Here is a 20981-nt window from a genome sequence, read left to right on the forward strand (position 1 = left end):
ATTTGAAAGATGGGAGAAAATATTGGGAGTTAAAAGAGGAAACTGAAGATCGACAAAAGTGGAAGAAACATTTCCAGGCCCAAATCTAAAATTGAAAAAAAAAATCTTCATTAGTCCCAGAGCCTGCCGAAATACAGAATACTTTAATAATAATAATAATAATAATAATAATAATAATAATAATAATAATAATAATAATAATAATAATAATAATAATAATAATAATAATAATAATAATAACAATAATAATAATAATGAAAACAATATAATAAGCGTTTTCAGAAAACTTTGAAGGTAAACCATCCCCAAGAGTAAATTACCTATCATAGATTTTATTATTGGAAATTAGTAGGTCTGCCATATTGTAGGGTGTTAATGAATGGTTCTTTGGGAAAATTGTCCTTTAAAACAATCACCTCAAAGAACTTCAATTTATTAATTTTTCCATACGAAATAACTTAAGCCACATTATAAAGTCGTTAATGGAACGATCATTTATGAAATATAAACAAAATCAGAATTTTTTTTTTTGAAAAAGTTGTCGGAGAAAAGTGCCGTAACTTAGATTTTTTCTGGGGAAAGCATTAATACGCTTATTTGTGCTCCCTTGAAAAAGTTGTTTTTTTAATTCTTGGGCCCACTATTTCCATCTTTCTCTTACTCCTTTTGGGTCCCCGGAGTCTGTGGGTCCTGCCGTACGGCAAGGTCTGCGGGGTCGTTAATTACGCCCCTGAGCTCGTTCCATACATGACAAAATAATAAAGGGAACAATATTGACAAATCTCGAAGCCATATGAATAAATATTATTTCTAGGGCCCCTAAGAGTAGACTTTTTTTCTTACTGAAATGGCCCCACGACTCGTTTTTGTTTTCTTTATCTTTTGTGTGCTGTTTTGTTTATGTAATGTAGTAAAACTGTTTGATGCTTCATTTATATCATAATTTCATGTTCGTATCGTACGTGAATTTAGAAAATTTGGTTTATAGTGGGCCCCCTATCGAACGGCGGGGCGCTTCCCTTGTGGGCAGTTGCCCCCTGCTTCCACAAGTTACGGCCCTGTCGGAGAATAAATCACACCAAACGTGAGCTACCCCTTCTGTATTTGATTCAGAATAAGGTCTTCGAGCAGCAGAACTAAATTTTCTCGCTTTCACTTTTAAATTGAATCATGTCGTGATGTAGTATGAATGTTTATTTGCGAAATATGAACAAAATAATAACTAATTCGAAGGCAACACTTCCAAGAACAAATTACCGGTTGTGGATTCCTTTCATTAGACATTATTCATGTCATATTGTAGGGTTGTTGCAGAAATGTTTATTAATGAATAGAAATTAGGAATTAGATTTCTGGGCTTTCGGCATCCATGACAATGTTATCTCGTCACGTATGAGGTATGACGTCGCTAGGCGATCACACTATCCGAGAGAGGGAAGGAAACAGCCTGGGACCAAGTGCGCCTATCAGGGGGGCAAGGTGGGGCGCTCGCCCCCCAAGAGGAAATAGTACTTGGGAATATCGCACACCCAATAGAATTTTTACATTAGTTACAGCAAAATTTGAAACTATATTAACGCCGTTTATACTTGTCCCCCTTGGAAACCACAACATGGGTGCCCTTGCCTAGGACCTGTATATTAGGTACTATCCCAGCATTTGTTTGGTACGAATGAGGAAAACCTCATTCAGGATGGCTGGTCTAAAAAAACTTTTACATTTTTCCGACCAAGTATCGAACCACGAATCGAAAAGAAAATCTCTGTAAAGAACTCATCCCCAAGAAAGTAAACTATCACTTGTGAAACTTTTCATTCAAACTGATTTATGCGTATTATAAAATTGTCAGTTAAGCATTTAATTCTGAATGAAGACTGAATCAATTGGAGAGCTTTTGAGCAAATTGTCCGAAAAAAACTGACCCCAAGAGTAAATTACCCCTTGTGAAGTTTTATGAAATATAAAAATGTTGCCTGATTCGTTTTCAAAAAAAGTCATCCCAAAAACACCTTATCCCCAAAAGTAAATTACCCCTTGTGAATTTTTGAATTTAAATGATTTATATCATATTGTACACTTTCTAAACAACACTTATTTAGAAATATAAGCAGAATTGTCCGAATTGCTTTAGAGAAAATAAAAATAAAAACACTACCAAGAGTAAACTCTTTGTGACTTTTTTAATGAAAAGTGATTTGTATCATATTAAATGCTTTTTAATGGAACATTCATTTATGAAATATCAAGAAAATTACCTGAGTTGTTTTTCAGAAAATCGTCCGGGAAAAATCACCTACAAAAGAAAATTACCTGTTTTGAATTTTTTTTAATTGAAAAATGATTTATACAATGTTGCAGATGACTAATGAAACATTTATTTATGAAATCTGAACAAAATTGCCTGAGTCACTTTCGAAAACCAATCTGGGAAAAATTCACTCCCAAAAGTATACTATCCATTTGATTCTTTTAACAAAAAATTATTTATATCACATTGTAGTTTTTTTAAATAGAACATTTGTTTATGAAATTGAGAAAATCGTTTGGGAAAACTTACCCACAAGTGTAAACTACATCTTGTGAATTGTTTAATACCGTATTATGAAAGATAATTAATCGTGAAAAATGATTAATGAAAGATTATTTAGATATCTTAGTGTAACATTTACTTATAAAATATGAACAAAATTGTCAATCCTTTTGGAGAGAAACGTTTTGGAAAACTCACTCCCAAGAGCATACTACAATTTCTGAAATTTAAAAAAATCATTTTTATCATATTGTAGATTTCTTAATGTAACATTTATTTATGAAATATGACAAAAATTGTCGTCATTTTCATTGTTATTATCATTGCCATAATGATTGTCAAAATTGGCATTTTGAAATATGAAAAAACTTGTTTCTGAGAAAATTCTCTGGGGAAAACAACTTCAAGAGTAAACTATCTCTTGTAATTTTTCATGTAAAACAATGTAGGGCACATTGTGTGCTTTATTAATGTAACATTTATTTATGAAATATGAACAAATTTATCTGTGATATTTTGAGAAATTCGTCCAGACAAAACTCACCCCTAAGAGTAAACTATCTCTTCTGGGTTTTAAAGAAACAAACGATTTATACAATGATATAGGTAACTCTATACATCACGACTCTGAAACTCACTAGAAATATAATTAACATTCTGACCAGAGTACATACACTTATTTATTAAAATTAAATTACACTTTAACGGTTTCGACAACTTAATGTTAGGCTCTTTATGAAGATAAAGGTTAAGTTGTCCAAAGCATTACACTGTATTTTAATTTTAATAAATATGTGTATGCACTCTGGTCAGAAGTGTTAATTTTTTTCAATACTATAGGGTTCAAAAGAAATATTAATTTACAATCAATGAACGAAATCATTACAGCGGTTTTTGGGAAAATCACATTTTTTTAAAAAAAACTTCTTTTTAGGAATAGGAAGAAAATTTGAAACCCCTCCCCTGGAGAATTGTATAAAAACCTTAAGCTTAAAGTTTGGTCTCAATACAGTTGAATGATATAGCCTCTAGGCAAATGTACACCAGGACGAACAGACGGAAGAATATCGAAAAATTACTTTTTCGGTAAATAAGAGTTATGAAAATCGTAAATCCATAGAAATCTCGAATTCGATGTTGTTTTCAAGATCATCATACTCTCTTTTCTCCTATTGTCGGTCGAAAGTAAAAATTATTTGTATTGTAATATGACTGAAGCGATTTGCTAAATGATCTATGTGATTGGAAGAGTGCTACAGAGAACTTACTTCTAAACCCCTTGAATGAACGCCACCCACAAATCATCTCGCTTTGTTGGGTTGCATATAAGCGTCGATAAACAGCCTTTCTGAAACTTATCCGTTTTAAAACGATCTACGTATATAATTTGAAGAATGCCACAGAGAACTTACTTCTAACCCCCTTGAATGAACGCCACCCACAAACCACCTTGATTTGGTGGGTTGCATATAAATCTTAATAAACAAGTTATGCGAACCTTCCTAATTCTGGTAGTCACAATTTCTGAAGAATTCTTAAGTTGTTAGACTTCATGAATGTTAGAGTAACCAACAACGGGAGTCGATTGCGGACCGGTAAGAATTAGAGACAAGAGCCAGGATCGCTTTTATTGTTGTTGACATTGTATGTTTATAACTACAAAAGGAAAAAAAGAGAAAGAGAGAGAGAGATAGACAGGGAACAAAATCTTGACATGCGTCGTGGCGCCGGACGCCTTTGCCAGTTGCTGTGGTGATACCATGCAACGCCCACAGAGCGGGAAACGGCTGACAATATAAAAGCGAGATGTATTACACGTGGTTGTGTGTAACGGAACAGTACTAGTAACTAGTAAAAGGAGCGTCGCGGCGGCAAAAAAAGAAAAGGGAAAAACTTACTCCGCATCCAAAATCCGTGTCTCGCGGCTTTTCCCGGCCATCTAGTAGTAGTGAGACGCCCCCATTGCACCCCGTGCTCCCGCTCAATGATAGGCCAAGTTACGTTTTTATTTTTAATAATTGCGGCTTTGTTTGCAAACAAATGGTGCTTCTCGCAAGTACACGGCGCGCGTCTTGATCGCACTGTGTGGCGGAAATTCTATGCGAATGTACCGATAATGGAGTATAGTCCAGCGACTTCCGAATCTACCAATAGTAGGGAAGATCCTAGAAACAATGATAATATTGAAAGTCATCTTATGTACTACCGAGAACCGTTGTCGACTAAACTATTCCCAAGCGTGTTTGGCGTTATAGACAAAGACTCTGAACTTTGGGATTTGCTAAATGATAACAACATAGACGATACATCACCGGAGATTTTAAGTGGACCAAACAGAGACTCAAATTTCTATACCTCGCGTATTATGGATAGAAATGATCAGGAAGATATTATTGACAAATCTGTGCTCAGTCGTATGGAAGAGAACGAAGAATTATTCAAAGAAACTCTACCAGTTATCACGAAACGACTTCCCCCTGCCTTTGATCCGTACTCATATTGGAGGCGTTCAGGACGTAAGTACCTATAAATATAATATAAAAGCTTGCTTTGATTATGGATTATACAGGGGTATATAGTTTCATATTCGGAATATAATATCGGAATGAAAGAAACATTTTGTCTTTGATATTTGTACATTTGAAGTGAAATAACATTTCTATTATAACGTTCCACGCATATTCGGAGAAGGATGATCAATTATATTAAATGATTACGACGAAAGTGTTGGCGGAATGATAATATTGGAGGAAACGGGAGAACTCTGAGAAAATCCACGGACAAGATGTCCACAAGAGTAGGCTGGCTGCATGAAAAAGGCGGTAATACAAACATTAGGAGAGTGACCCACCGACTGGTCGGGGAGAGGAGGCATTAAATCATTTAGAGATGTCCATTGCTATTGAAATATCATATAATTGTCTTTAACATTTGAGGGGCGCGGTGGCTCAGTGGTAGAGCTGTTATACCTCTGATACGTGAGCTTCCTGGTTCTATCTCCAGCCAAGCAAGTTTGTGGTGGACAACATCGTGTCCGTGTATTTTTTCGGGGTACTCCCGTTTTCTTCCACTTTCTTATTCCACCAATTATTCCATTATCATTTACTTGCCTTAGTCGTCGTCTCCTTTTGCCTAAAAAGGGCATAAACGTGGAACGTTAAACGGAAAGATTTCATTTCATTTCAAATATGATTTTATCTTCAACATAAGACATAGTTTTGAAGTAGAAATATTTCAAACAAAAGTGCTGTTTTAGTTTGATGTTTTGAGTTCAGAAGAAATTTGCGGCGCCTCGGCAATGTAGTTGCAACTACAGATTGACCAGCCGTACACACACACACATACTGTGAAAAGTTGTTACCAACAAAAACTTACAAAATTTCGGAATTATTGTGTGTATTATTTCAGAAAAATAAATATTTCAGGGAAATTTATACATTTTATTTCCGTTATTAAAGATTTTTTGGGGGGGTGGGGGGGTGGAGCAATCAAATCAAGGTAGTAATGGAAGAAAGGCCTATACAATAGTAAACGGCATACACCTAGCTGATATTTTTATAGTTCAGCGCATACTCAATTTAAATCAGGGATGTAATAGAGGGTACACACTTGTCTTTTTGAAAATGATCGAACGTATACCTACCAAACGTTTTAGCAATACATCACTGTAGTCATGCACCCAGAGAATTTTTGTTCGGAGGGGGTCCAAGTTTTGAGAGGTGGTGTCCAATACTACTAGCCATTACGACTATGTTGTATTGAACGGGTATTATTCTGCACCCGAAAAGACGATAAGCAGTTGTAAAATATATCCACCTACATTTTCAGGGAAAAAATGATAGAACTAGATTGTTTTTATAAGAGAAAGAGTACAGATGAAGTTGAAGATCAAATTTTCATGCTACATGAATCATTTATCTGTTAAACATGTATAGTTTTATTACGAAAGAGTACAAATACATGTTGAGTTAGGAAGTTTTGGGAGGGGTCAGCATCCGGTGGACCCACCCCCGTGGGTACGCCCCTGCATTACTGAATAAAGAGCATTGCCCAGTGGTGTATAGGGCATTGCCCAGTGGACCAGTTCAATTCTGATTGTCCACCACAAACTTACACTGTCAGGGATTGATCCAAGAACCTTTCAAACAAGATGTGAGCCTATCTTTTGTATTAAAAAGGGGTTCATTAGCTGCAAAGTAATTAAAGGTGGTAGCACGGACTTTAGGTCAAGGGAATAACCAAATTGTAAATACTTGTACATATCCAGATTGCTGACCTTGAATGGTTTGCAAGCTGACTTTATTTTATAATAATGCTATTTACACTAAAAAAAATCAAATTAAATTAATTCGTTCAGTTTAACATCTCACCATCATGATCTTTAGGCTAAGGGAGACAATTATTAAAGCAACTGAATGATGAAAAATGGTGAAATGAGAAAATGGAACGAAACAGGAGCATCCCGATTGTCCACCACAACTTCCACCACCCAGGGATCGAACCAGGTATCCCACGTACCAGAGATAATCGCTCTGTCAGTGAACCACCGTGTCCTCATTTATACTAGAAGAATGCACAATTACCAATTCAGCTAAGCACATCAATACATAATAATGGTATTTCTGGCTTTCTATATTCAAGTTGACATTATCCACTGGTCTCATACTAAAAAAAAATGAGCACTAAATATTCTGTAGTATCTCGGGAATCGAATCTAGGAAAACGCGTACAATGGGTTCTAGGGTATAGTGGATCGGAGCACACTAATTAAATGAGGGAATAAATAAATATAGTTTTACAATCAAATTTTCAATGCGTAAGTAATTTTACCCTGGAAACCTTATAAATAGAGCAACCCACATTATGCTTTATTTTTTGTTTAATTGTGCTTTATTTTCTCCAAATTATGCTTTATTATGCTTTATTGTTAATTTCATTGTTTTACATTAATCGTGTATAATATATTCTAAATATCTTGATCTATTTATTAATATTTTACTGCAATCAGTTTTTTTCATATTTAATGAACTTTCTACTTAATGCACTGTAAAATGATATGTTTTAGTCGAGTCAGTTTTTCTATCATTGTGTGCGTCTTACGTTAGAGATGCATATATATATACAGAAAGGGAAAGTAAAAGATACCACCAAAAAGTACAGAAAGTGTTCAAGTTCAAAAGGTACACATAACAATATAGTGTGGAGTTCTTGTGCACAATGTTTCTTCTGTTCATTTTTTTTTATTTTTTCCACATCAAAGGATCACAGAAAAGTTTACAGAAATAAAAATAAGCTTTTCATTGTCGCATTGTTATGTTTACAATGATTTTGCATTGTAAATATTGGTTTTAAAAGACATTAATACAGTATGTTAAATTTACAGTTAAACAAAATTTTCCAAGAATCGTGCTATATATTTTAAATTATGCTTTATGCTTTATTTTCTAAAATTATGCTTTTACAATTAGTTTCTTCTAGACCCTTAGACAACCACAACCATGTTCGAGGTATCAACCATGTGTAAACTGCTGTTATGCTTTTTATGCTTTTGGGTTGCCCTAGTTATAAAGAACAAGTGAAAAGGAAGTTTCGTAGGAAGGTTGAATGAAAAGTGTCTTCCCGGAAATTACATGATGGGACTTTAAGAAAAAAATGTTTGTCAGGATGTTTAATCAGCAGACTCTCAATTGTTTCAAGCAAGAATAGCCACCTACACCTGGCATATTTTCTTCTTTTTAAAAGAGGGATGAAAGTGCTACAATTATCCGGGTAAATACGATAAGTGATCGACGTAAAACGTATAAATAGTAAACTTACACAAAATATTATTAAGTTTCTAATGCTTTTATTGTTTTAAATGTGCATTACTGATGTTTTAATAGATATAACATATTGATTTTAAATTACGTGTTAAATTACAGAACTTGTGCAAAAAATGAAATGAAATCTTTAGTTTTTCGTCCCGTGGTTATGTCGGTTAGACTATAGGAGACGGTGATGATGAGAAACGAAGGAAATGGTGGAATGAAGAAAGTGGGAGGAAACGGGATAACCCCGAGAAAACACACGAGCACGGTGTTTGTCCACCACAAAGCCCACACGGCGCGATCTGGGATCGAACCAGGGATCCCAAGCACCGGTGGTGAACACTCTAAAATTGAGCCACCGCGCCCCCTATTCAAGTTTTGAACATTCACATAAGAATGAAATTTTAGTAATTGCAAGCTGCGCATAATTTTAAATTTAAAAGAAACCTTTAAATGAAAATGAAATGAAATTTTTAAGTTTTACGTCCCACGGTTATGCTGGTTAGGCTAAAGGAGACGCTGATGATGAGAGATGAATGAAATGGTGGAATGAAGAAAGTGGGAGGAAACGGTAGAGCCCCGAGGAAAGCCACACACGCGGTGTTTGTCCACCACAAAGTTCACTTGGCGGGAGCAGATAGAAACATTTAAATGAAATCTTTCATTTACCGTCCCACGTTTATGCCAGTTTGGCTAAGGGAGACGATGATTAAGGCAAGTGAATAATGATGAAATAATTGGTGGAATGAGAAACGGGAGGAAACGAAATACCCCTGAGAAACCCCATGGATACGATGTTGGCCACCACAAACTTTCTTGGCCGGGGATCGAACCAGGGACCCCAAGCAACACAATCGCCCTACCACTGAGCCATCGTGACCCTTAAATTTAAAAGACATAGCGCACATACAATGAATCCGCATGAATGCACATATCAATACCATCCTCTTGAAAAATCTATTCAATCTTTTATGGATTCTAATTGTGTCCATGGGTTTTCTCGTTTCCTCCCACATTCTCATTCCCACCAATTGTTATACTATTATTCACTTGCCTTAATCATCCATCTCCCTTAGTCTAGCTGGAATAACGGTGAGACGTTAAACTGAAGGAGTCATTTCTTTTCATTCCTTGTGGATTATAGGTTGCTTTTCCTTTAATTTTTTAATGAAAAATTTGAGTTTTAAACTTTTCTATTTTAAGTAAATATAAAAGTTTGAAAAAGTATTACAAGTAATAAATGCGTTACTGTTAGAAGTACCGTATATGTTTCACCGTTAGGGGAACACAGCCAGGAATACATAGAATATGCTGGTTAAAGGTGTATTTTTAATAAATAAATATATACTATACATAAATAAATTATACAATGTTATTAGTGTTTAACGGGGAAAATGTCCAAAGCAGAAGTGACCACTTTGACTTAACCTCACTCAACCTCACGCTCGCCTCACCGGTCTGACCTCACGCTCACATTACCAGTCTGACCTCATGCTCACTCAACCTCACGCTCACATAACCAGCCTGACCTCACGCTCACATAACCAACCTGACCTCACACTCACTCAACCTCACGCTCACATCACCAGCCTGACCTCACGCTCACATTACCAGTCTGACCTCACGCTCACTCAACCTCACGCTCACATCACCAGCCTGACTTCACGCTCACTCAACCTCACGCTCACATAACCAGCCTAACCTCACTCACTCAACCTCACGCTCACATCACCAGCCTGACCTCAAGCTCACTCAACCTCACGCTCCATAACCAGCCTGACCTCACGCTCACATCACCAGCCTGACCTCACGCTCACATCACAAGTCTGACCTCACGCTCACATAACCAGTCTGACCTCAAGCTCACTCAACCTCACGCTCACTTCCTGAGGTTGAATTCGAGTGAGGGTGAGTTCCGAACTCCTGAGCGCCGACCTCGTGAGATATGGCAGAACTAATTGATAGATCTTGTTGAGTTGAACTTAATTACTTAATTATATAGGTGAGTGTAAAACGTCATGGGTACTTTCCGAGAAAATCGCCAAAATATTAACTTTTCATGTAATCCTAAGAATTGATGGTATACAACAACCACACCATATATTAAGATAAAACCGATACTATTGTCAAGCTGTTTTAGTATGACATTACCAAGACGACAGCACATAGCATACTTCATGAGAGATGTCATAGCCCTAAATAAATAATTAACTATAAAACTTTAATTTTTGTTTAAGTATAATATTTTGGGCAATGGCAATATATGTATCAATTGATATATCATACCGAGCTGCAGAAAATGATATGCTTGAGGTCAAATTCGCATGCGTAGTTTTTGATAAATTTAGCGCCCCTTTCAGCAGCAAGGTTATATGAGACGTAGATCTACAGATAAACGTGAGATCCGAAGTACATGTGCTCCAACCGGGAATCGAAATTGGTCTTCCATGTCAAAGGCGCATACACTAATCGCTTAGTCAGGAGGGAGCTCTAAAAAGTGTATTGTTTGTTGCCTTAAATAACTGACAGTTTCTTTCTTAAAAAATTCTATTCTTGTTTGTGCTCAAACAATGACAAGAATATTGCTAATAGTCCCACAGAACTCCTAACAGTTACGCCGATACTACTTGTGAAGTATTTCTTGAAGCAGAATAAAAGCTGTCAGCATTACAATTGGCAACGAACAACCTAGTTTTCTGCACCAACAAATTCAATTTTTCTCGAAAACTGCGCATAAGGATTTACACTCGCCTAAATCGTTTTGTTCAGCTCATTGCACCTATAGATTGTTATATGCATTAACCTTTGAACTTCTTTTTATTTTATTATTCGCTTATAATCTCAAACAGTTTCTCATTAAAATGCTGTCTTCTAAGTGAAAACGTTTTTATTATTTATTTAATTTAAGGACAAAACTACTGAAGATGGACCAACGCCTATAAAATAAAAATAAAACAGAAAAAGAAAAAAGGGGGAAGTATTAACACGTACAAATCCTCTACTTACAACAATAAAAACAAGTATTTTAATATGAAACGCTATTTAATGACATGAACGTTACTATATTTACCCTATGAGATGATGTCAACTAATTCTATAGAGTAAACTAATTTCTTCAATGTTTGAATGAATTGATTTGATTTGATTTTAGTTTAGTTTAGCGCCCCTTTCAGCAGTCATGCTATATGAAACGCGGATCTACAGCTTAACGTGGGATTAAAAGCACATAAGCTTCTGCCGGGAATCGAACCCGAGTTCCCCACGCCAAAGGCGCGTACTCTAACCGCTTAGCCACGAGGAACCTCTAAGTTTTGAATGCAGCTGTATTAAACTCTGTAAGAATGTATTTTAAGAATTTCCGAAATTTCAAATAAACAATATCATTTTTATATTAATATCAGTTCTTAACAATTTTTTTTAAGCCTGCCATATTTTTGTCATGGAAATACGGGACCCTCCGATTCTCCCCCACAAAAAAAATTACAACACAATGCATTTTTTGGAAACATTTCACTGCATCATATGAAATGGATACAAAGAAGTAATGAATAATCTGTAGTGCAATATGTTCTCAGGATTGGACAACTCTCCCCTGCAGAACGCTTCTGGAGAACTCTCTCATGAGTGTTCTGCATTTACATGAGATTTTTTTTATTTGAAAATGCTACCCAAATAACATGCTATTTAAGAATCTAGCAGACGAAAAAAATCATGAGTCTACAGTGTTCTGCATAGACACAATAGTGCTCGTTCTGAAATGACTCAAGAAAATTCAATGTTCTTATAATAATAATAATAATAATAATAATAATAATAATAATAATAATAATAATAATAATAATAATAATAATAATAATAATAATAATAATAATAATAATAATAATAATAATAATAATGGGATTTTAACCCAAAGAAAATTAGTACATGAAAACTTACTCATATATTGAACGAAATATAATGCTCGTTTCTTAACCACTACAGGTTACATCTTGTTGATATCGATAAGCTGATATTGACAACAAAAATGGGACGGAACTAAAATAAGGGACATTTGCTTGTCCCTACTAAATTGACGGGGACGCGGGACACTTGGGTTTAAAATTGGGACTGTCCCTTATTTTACGGGACGTATGGCAGGCTTATATTTTTTCTCTCTTTTTTTTTCTTGCCAGAATTGAGCATTGTTGTTGCAGTTGCAGGTGTTAATTGATACAGTGTGTCTCAAAATTTATGCGGAATAAATCGTGCCTCATTGATTTCAAGTACAACAGAGCCAACCAACTGTCTCGTTATTTACACTTCTATCCGCCAATTAACCTTTAGTAAACTTTGCTAAAAGTCAGTGAAAAAAATCGCGTGATATAAAGTGCTTTTATCCTAGGCAACCAGCATTTCATTGCTACTGTGCAGGTTGCATAGAAACTTTAGTGATTGAAAGGACTGGACATGCTTGGCCTAGATCAGTGGTTCTCAACTTAATTCCCACCACATCCCCCATTTTATGAAATTCTCTTGCCAGCGATCCCCATATAATTTCTGGTTTGTAATAAGCTTGTGTGGGATTTTTAATATAGACCTACCTCTTGCTGAAAATCTCACGATATCCATCTGTTTGTATAATAGTAGAATCCATTTCTGGTATATAGTAGATACAGTAACTTCCCTAAAAGCGAATGGATTAAAATCAAATTTGGGCAGTTCATTTATATTACAAATATCGAATCCGATCTGTCACACTGTTTCAAAATGGAGGCCGTTTGAAAATTTTAAAACTTCATAACTCCCCTAATTTTGGGTCATATGATAAAAAGATAAAATTATTTCTAATTTTGGTTTTAAAAAATCTTGAACAGTTGTTTAAAAAAAGTTATTGAGTATTTTTAAGTGACTTGATAATATGCACGAAGATCGAACCGGACATTGCCGCACTAAATGAAATCACACCCTGCTCAAGTATCTCATTAGCATTTAATTTTAATTGCATTTGTATTTTTTTTGGGGGGGGGGATTTCAATATGCAGTTGTCATTAGTTTCATATCGTACCTCTTTTATTTAAATTGATTTTTAAACAACTCTGCGCCGGTTGAATATGTTTAGTAGACCTGTTTTTATTGTTGTTGTTCTTAACAGTATGTATAAAATTAAAAACATGCCTATCAGAACGAAATTCAACATATTTAGAAATAATTTTCGGTATTAGATTCTAATTATATTTATTTCTTCCGCTTAATTTCGCGACCCCCATGAAACCCTCTCGCGACCCGCACTCTGACACTCTTCCAATATGTCAACAAAAATTGCAAAGAAACGAAAGAAATCAATCAAAATCTCAAAGACTGTTCTTTCGAAATATGCTAGATTTATAAGAATTTGTTCATAAATGAAGAAGTTACAATAATTTGAAAACAGGAAGTGACTTGTCAGATACGTTATAGAAGAAATTAATGTTATTTGTAGCACTATCAGACGTTTGGGAAACATCTTATATTAAGAGGTTCCGAAATCGAGTTTACAAGATCAGTAATAACGGCAATGAAAGCGGGTTATGTATTCGTTGCCAAGTTCTTTCCTTTCGGGGACTACACTGCCATGGATCTGAGCAAATGTAGGAGAACCTCCATGTGAACCACATAGACTTACTCAAGAGGAACTAAGTGATCTAATCAGAGACTTGGACCTCTCGAAAAGCAAAGCCGAAATTTTAGCGTCACACTTAAAGCAATGGAATTTATTGCAGGAAAAAGTAAATATTTCAGTGTATCGGAATAGGGAGAAGATGTTCACTTCATTTTTTACTATGGAAGACACACTTGTGGCATGTACAGATGTAAATGGTCTCATGAGGGCACTTAAAATTAATTACGAAGCTACGGAGTGGAGGCTCTTTATAGATTCGTACAAAGTGAGTTTAAAGGCAGTGCTTTTACATATTGGAAATGAACTTCCTTCAATTCCTGTAGGTTACGCAGTTCATATGAAGGAATCTTATGAAAACTTGAAACATTTACTTCAAGCCATTAAATATTACGATTTTCAGTGGCTCATTTGTGGTGACCTTAAAGTAATAGCACTGTTGCTAGGTATGCAGTTAGGGTATACAAAGTATTGTTGCTTTATATGTGAATGGGACAGTAGAGATCGTGGATCTCATTACCGCAAAAGTGATTGGAATACCAGAGACACTCTTCAGCAGGGAGTGAAAAATGTGCACCATGAACCACTGGTAGATCGTAACCGAATTTTGCTTTCCCCTCTACATATTAAATTAGGTCTTATGAAAAGTTTCGTTAAGAGCATGAACCAAGAGGATGAGGCCTATAAGTACCTAAGAGGACAATTCCCTCGATTAAGTGATGCCAAAGTTAAAGAGGGTGTTTTCATAGGGCCACAGATTAGGCAACTATTCAAAGATCACAAGTTCGACGAAATTTTCCAAGGTGAGGAGAAAGCTGCGTGGGAAAGCTTGAAGAGTGTTTGTTCACAGTTCTTGGGAAGACACCGAGCAACAAATTACAAACAACTGGTAGCAAAGTTGTTATTGTGCTACGAAAATCTTGGTTGCAATATGTCTCTGAAACTCCACTTTCTTCATTCACATCTAGACTTCTTTCCCGAAGATTGTGGAGCAGTAAGTGACGAACATGGTGAGCGTTTCCATCAAGATATTGCAGCCATGGAGAAGAGATATGAGGGAAAGTGGAGTTCTAACTTATTGTCCGACTACTGTTGGACTATTGCAAGGGATGCTCCAGATGTAACCTACAAAAGGCAAGCCAAGCGAAGACGCTCAAAATAAAATAAAGATAATCCTGTACAAGGGATCACTTGAAACTTTTGTCTACATTGCAGTGTAGTTCTTGTACAAAAAGGTATTTGTACATATTTTTCATGTTTTGATGTTAATACTGATTTTTATTACGGAATTGTTAATGTTTAACTTGACCACGGTTACTTTGAAATACCCTTTCAAACATTGAATAAAACACACGAAGTTTAGTGAATACGATTAACTTATTCATTTGCACAAATTCAATATACCAAATACAGAGATAAGAGAAAGACTTTGAAATCCATTTTGATCGAAATGTTACTTATACCGTTATGGTTTTCAGTCACTCGTGTAAGACCGAAACTTCGTATGTTGAGCTTTCCGATATTCAATACAAGAATATCATATTCACTTAACACGAATGTTAACTATAATTAATTATCTGTTCCTTGTAGGTGAGAGAACATAAGCCTGAAAAAGTGAAACTAAAAATTCACCTTATTTCTGACAAGTGGTGTATGAATTTATATTTGATCACTGAAGGTTGAGAAATTACTAGACTGATATCTGTAATTGAACATTGCCAATGACACTACTGAAATCTCCGAACGGTAATAAGTCACCAATCATCATGCCTTAACTACCTAGAACTGAGCAAAAATGTAAGAGACTGAATAACACGTGAGAAAATTTCGTATAATGTGCAAGTTTATTATTATAATAGCTTTACAAATTCTCTCTCTCTATGGCCTATGGAACCCGGAGGTTTAATGCTGCATTCATAAAAGCTCTCCGTTGACTTCTGACCTTAGCCAGTTCGATTCAGTTTCTACTTCGTATTCCTATTCCTGCAAAGTCCATCTTAATATTGTCTTTCCATCTGCTCCTAGTCTTCCTAATGGTCGTTTTCCGATTGCATTTCCAGTTAAAACTTAGAAAGCGTTCTTACTTTCTTCCATTCTGGCTACATGACCTGCCCACCTGAGAATCCAAGAATTGATGGGCCTAATACTGTTTGGTAACCGGTATAAATTATACAGTTCCTCGTCATGAAGTTTCCACCATTCCATATTTTCGTTCCTCTTGGATCGTTCAGGATTTTATTCTCAAATACTTTTAATCTATGTCCTTCCCTCAGAGAAGTGACCATGTTTCGCAACCATACAGTACAACAGACATGATTTTCGTTTTATATATTTTATTTTAAACTTCAGATTCCTCGACATAATTCGCAACGACAAAAGATTTTGAACTGAATAATAACATGAATTACCTGGTTTTAGTAGACATTTAATTTCTTCGTGAATATGGTTTTGGTATGTTAATTGAATAAAAATATATGAAGTTTAGGGAAACTTCGTGCTTCAGAACAGTGATGATTTCAGAAGGTGTGACTTTGATTACATAGGGCGTGAAAGTAGTAGTGCGAAAATAGACGTGGAGCACGGTCAGACATATGCTCCGGGGACTTTAAAACTCCGGAGAGGATTTTCTCCCAGGGCCACCTTCACCTCACTACTTCATAGAATACAAATAACTCCTTCATTTGCACCAATTAAATATATAAAACACAAAGACAGGAAAAAAGGCTTTATAAAACATATTTACCACATATGAGTGGGTAAAAAGCCATAATGGTATAACTGTATAACTTTTGTTTTAAAGTTAGCTGATCCCATAAGTTTCTTAGGAAAAGTGTAATTATAAACAACTCTATCTCTGTAAATAACATTCTTCTGCTTAGGTCTCTTTACCATAAGTACCTCCTTGTGTCTGGTTGTCATTCATGAACTTATTTCAAGTTTTACCAAAACGTTATTTATACCGTTATAGTTTTCAGTCGTTCATATAAGAAACGAACTTGGAATGTTGATGTTATCGATACTCCAGACACGATTATCTATTTACTTGACACGAATGTTTCATGATTACATTTCAAAGGAATGGAAGAAATGAAACAATATTATTATTATTATTATTATTATTATTATTATTATTATTATTATTATTATTATTATTATTACAAAAAACGGAGGAAAGTCTTTTCTAAATCATAGTGTCTGTATATAATAGAAACAAGCTTCGATATATGACATCTTTCTAATACAGAAAATACAAATGTATCATACGTTGTACAAATTTCGGAAATTCCATTTCGAAAGAATTAAGACAACCAACATTTAGTTACTACGAATTTTATTACTTTTTACACAATGTACACTCATGTCCAAAATTATTGGCGCATGTCTATACTGCCGCATGTCTATGTCGCGTTGTTGTAGAAATATAATTTGATAACGAATTCGCCCGGTATTTCCTATCATGTTAGTATGTGTATAATCGGCAAAGACATATATGTGGCGAATTTCATGTTAAAAGAGCAGTAAGTAAGTAAAAGAAAACGAAAATAAAACTTTCTTGTCCATTTAACAACATTTTGTTTTACTCATTCTAATTTTCGTACTTATAATTCTTTTCCTATGAAATTTACCACAAATGTACATTTACCGATTATACACATAGTATCAGTATTAAAAGTACCCTGCAAAATCATTTTCAAATTATATTCTTACAAGAAGACAGTTATAGATAGGCGACAATCATTTTGGACATGACTGTATATAACGAGATGTCTTTTACTATATGACTGCTATTCGATACATGCGAATAATTTATTCGCTTGCACGAATTTTGAATGCAACATTGTGGATTCAAGGAAAGAGGCAGGAATAATCCTAAAATTAAAAAGAAATCATTGTTAGATTCAAATTTTCGAAATTTTTATACAGGATCTTTTCATATACACAACATGAATATCGAATTAACTTTTCTCCTCAAACGCGTGGATGAAGAAGTAATTTAATTATAACTGAAGTGTGTTTATAGCTTCAAGGCCTATGATGGAATTCCTAAATTCTCGTTACTTGTGTTTTTACAAAACCAACATTTATTTTCACACATTTTCCAATGTTTTAGATCTCCAGTAGTCTTCCCCTATCTCAATCACGGCATAGCTTTGATTGCAAACCTTATTTTTGTATAAATTGTAAATTTCTTCGTTATTTACTTGTTTAAATATCATATTTTTCCCCTCCTGAAATTTCAATGATCCACTTTGTATTATGATCACTCTTTTAGGAAAACCCTGTATTAGTGCATATTTCGTACGAGCCGCTGGCCATAGAGGCACGAAATTTATAATATGAGAAGTTTTGACTACTTATGATACGAATATCTCATTCAGTTGTATGAATTTTGAAATATCATATCAAACAGCTGCACTGAAAAAAATCCGTTATCCGGACAGCGGTATATCGTACAACTATACAGTATCCATATGTTTAATACGGGAATCTGTGCGGAGCATACGTTATCTATATGCTAAATACTTTCTATATCTATATGCTATATGTTATCTATATGCTAAATCTATATGCTGTTTTTTTCCCGTTTAGATGTTATATCATGCGCTGCAGGATATCTGACATTTAACAACCTTCCGTATATAAAAGTATACATATGTTATATAAGTCAGTTATATATTACATACGTCTATCTGTATGTGAGGCCCTTACCGCCTATACACAATTCTTTCATATGGAAAGTACGTATAGGTGCAGCACATAAACAGAAAGTATTATAAAACATACGTTTTCAGTTATATGTTTGCTTCAGAATGTTACATATGGGCGTACGTTAAGTCCAAAAACTTCAGAATTTACGCATGTAACCTACGTATTTACGTACGCCACATACGTTGTTTCTCAGTGCAGAAAATTTGTAATATGAGACGTTTCGATTACTCATGATGCAAATATCTCATTCACTTGTAAGAACTGTGCAAATATCATCCCAAACAGCTGTAGAAGTGAAGAAATTTAATGATTTATGTATCTTTTGAACCGTTTGACATGTAGGTACGAAAATTATAATATGAGGGTTTCTGATACAAATAATATGAATATTCCATGTATATGCACGAAGTTTGGAAATAGCTCTCCCTCTATGTCTAGTAAACAGTGCACGTGCCTTTGGTGGACGGCGTGTCGAGTTCGATTCCCAGTGGGAGAGCATTGAAATTTGAATGCATTATTATGGGTCGCATTCTATCTTAAACTGTAAGTAGGTAGAAGGTAAGAGAATATAGCCTCTGTGCTGAAAAGGTATGCTGAGCCTCAATTAACACTAGACACAATTTTGGAAATACTACCTCTAACAGTTCTAGGAATTGATGAATTTTATGATTATTACATATTTCTTTGGAACCATTTGGCACGTAGACATGAACTTTATAATATGAGAGTCTAGGATATATAAAATATGAATACCTGATTCACTTGCACGGATTTTGGAAATATCATCCCAAATAGCTGTAGGTAGGTAGGAATTGATCGATTATTACGTTTCTTTTGAACTTTTTTTGATATGGTGGCATGAAATTTATAATAGGAAGGGTTTTGATAGGATACCGTATTTTACGGACTATAAGATGCGCCTTTCGGGAATTCATAAGCAACTTTTTGGCGATTTAAGCAATTTTGTAATGGCGGGACGGGAGCGAGATAGTGTTAGCACGCTTATGAATCCCCGAAATTCTTGTTCGTCACATTGGTGCACTGCTGCTGAAAGTTGAATCCAATGTTGCTAAATAGAGATAGGTTTCCGCATCGAGTATATTGTCATTTTTAAGACTGGTGGAAATTTTAAATCAAACACTGACCATTTTTATATTAATTTCGAGTAAAAGGCGCACCTGAATTATGGAGGCAATTTTTCGAAGAAAAAAATTACGACTTATAGTCCGTAAAATACGGTATAATCATCTCATTCACGTGCACGAAGTGGGGCCGCGGTGGCTCAGTGGTAGAGCGTTCACCTCTCGTGCTTGGGGTCCCGAGTTCGATCCCAGCCCCCGCCAAGTGAACTTTGTGGTGGACAAACACCGTGTGCTTGGGTTTTCTCGGGGTTCTCCCGTTTCCTCCCACTTTCTTCATCCCACCATTTCATTCATTATTCATCATCATCATCTCCTTTAGCCTAACCGGCATAACCGTGGGACGTAAAACTCAAAGATTTCATTTCATTTGATTTTCACTTGCACGAACTCTGGAAATAACTTTTCAAAAAATAAAATGAAATCTATGAGGTTTAGATCCTTTGATTATACTCTTTAGGCTGAAGGAGACGGGTGATTAACAAAGTTGAATGATTATGAAATAATTGGTGGAATGATAATACGGAAGGAAACGAGAGAATCCTGAAAAACGTACAAATACAAGGCAAGGTCCATTCAATAAATAACTGGAAAAGTTGTATAAAAAATATAAAACTTCGACAAAGTTTGTGCTTCTTTGTTATTTTTTGGTGGTGTCCTAGAACTAATATCAGATGGGCCTGGCACCCCTGCCTCGGGAACGTGATACTGGGAATCAGTGAAACAAGATGGCGGCATCAACGTGGAGCAATGGAGTGTCATTAGATTTCTGGTGGCCAGACCCATCTGATAACAGATCTAGAACAGCATCAAAAAAATAAGAAAGAAGCACAAACTTTGGCGAAGTTTTGAATATTTTTTTATACAACTTTTCCTGTTATTATTGAATGGACAACAAATTCACATCTTCTGGGATTAAATCAGAAGTCGCTCACACCAGAGGTGAGCGTTCTGACACTAAGCCACTCTGTCCTCTTTTGGAAGTACAATATACAAGTGTAGGAAGGGAGAAATTTCTTCTGAATCGTTTGACTAGAAATATGAAATTTGTGATATAAGACATTTGGATACATCAGATATGAATATGTCATTTACTTGCATGAGTCTTCGAAGTACAATTCCAAGACTCCTATAGGTAACATTATCACATGCTTCTTCTG

At 35.3% G+C, this 20981-nt stretch overlaps 1 protein-coding gene across 1 annotated transcript in view; it reads left to right on the forward strand.

The window, feature by feature from the left end:
* The first annotated feature begins 4368 nt into the window (after positions 1 to 4368).
* The window catches only part of LOC145662179 (uncharacterized), a 369228-nt gene continuing 352615 nt past the window's right edge, over positions 4369 to 20981 (forward strand). Inside the window, exon 1 of the mRNA XM_081727512.1 lies at positions 4369 to 5046. Within this exon, the coding sequence (XP_081583638.1) occupies positions 4515 to 5046 (532 nt within the window). The 5' untranslated portion in view covers positions 4369 to 4514. The remainder of the gene's footprint in view (positions 5047 to 20981) is intronic.

The sequence above is a fragment of the Thermobia domestica genome, chromosome 10, assembly GCF_964235325.1.
Source record: "Thermobia domestica chromosome 10, izTheDome1.hap1.1, whole genome shotgun sequence".
Classification (NCBI taxonomy): domain Eukaryota; kingdom Metazoa; phylum Arthropoda; class Insecta; order Zygentoma; family Lepismatidae; genus Thermobia; species Thermobia domestica.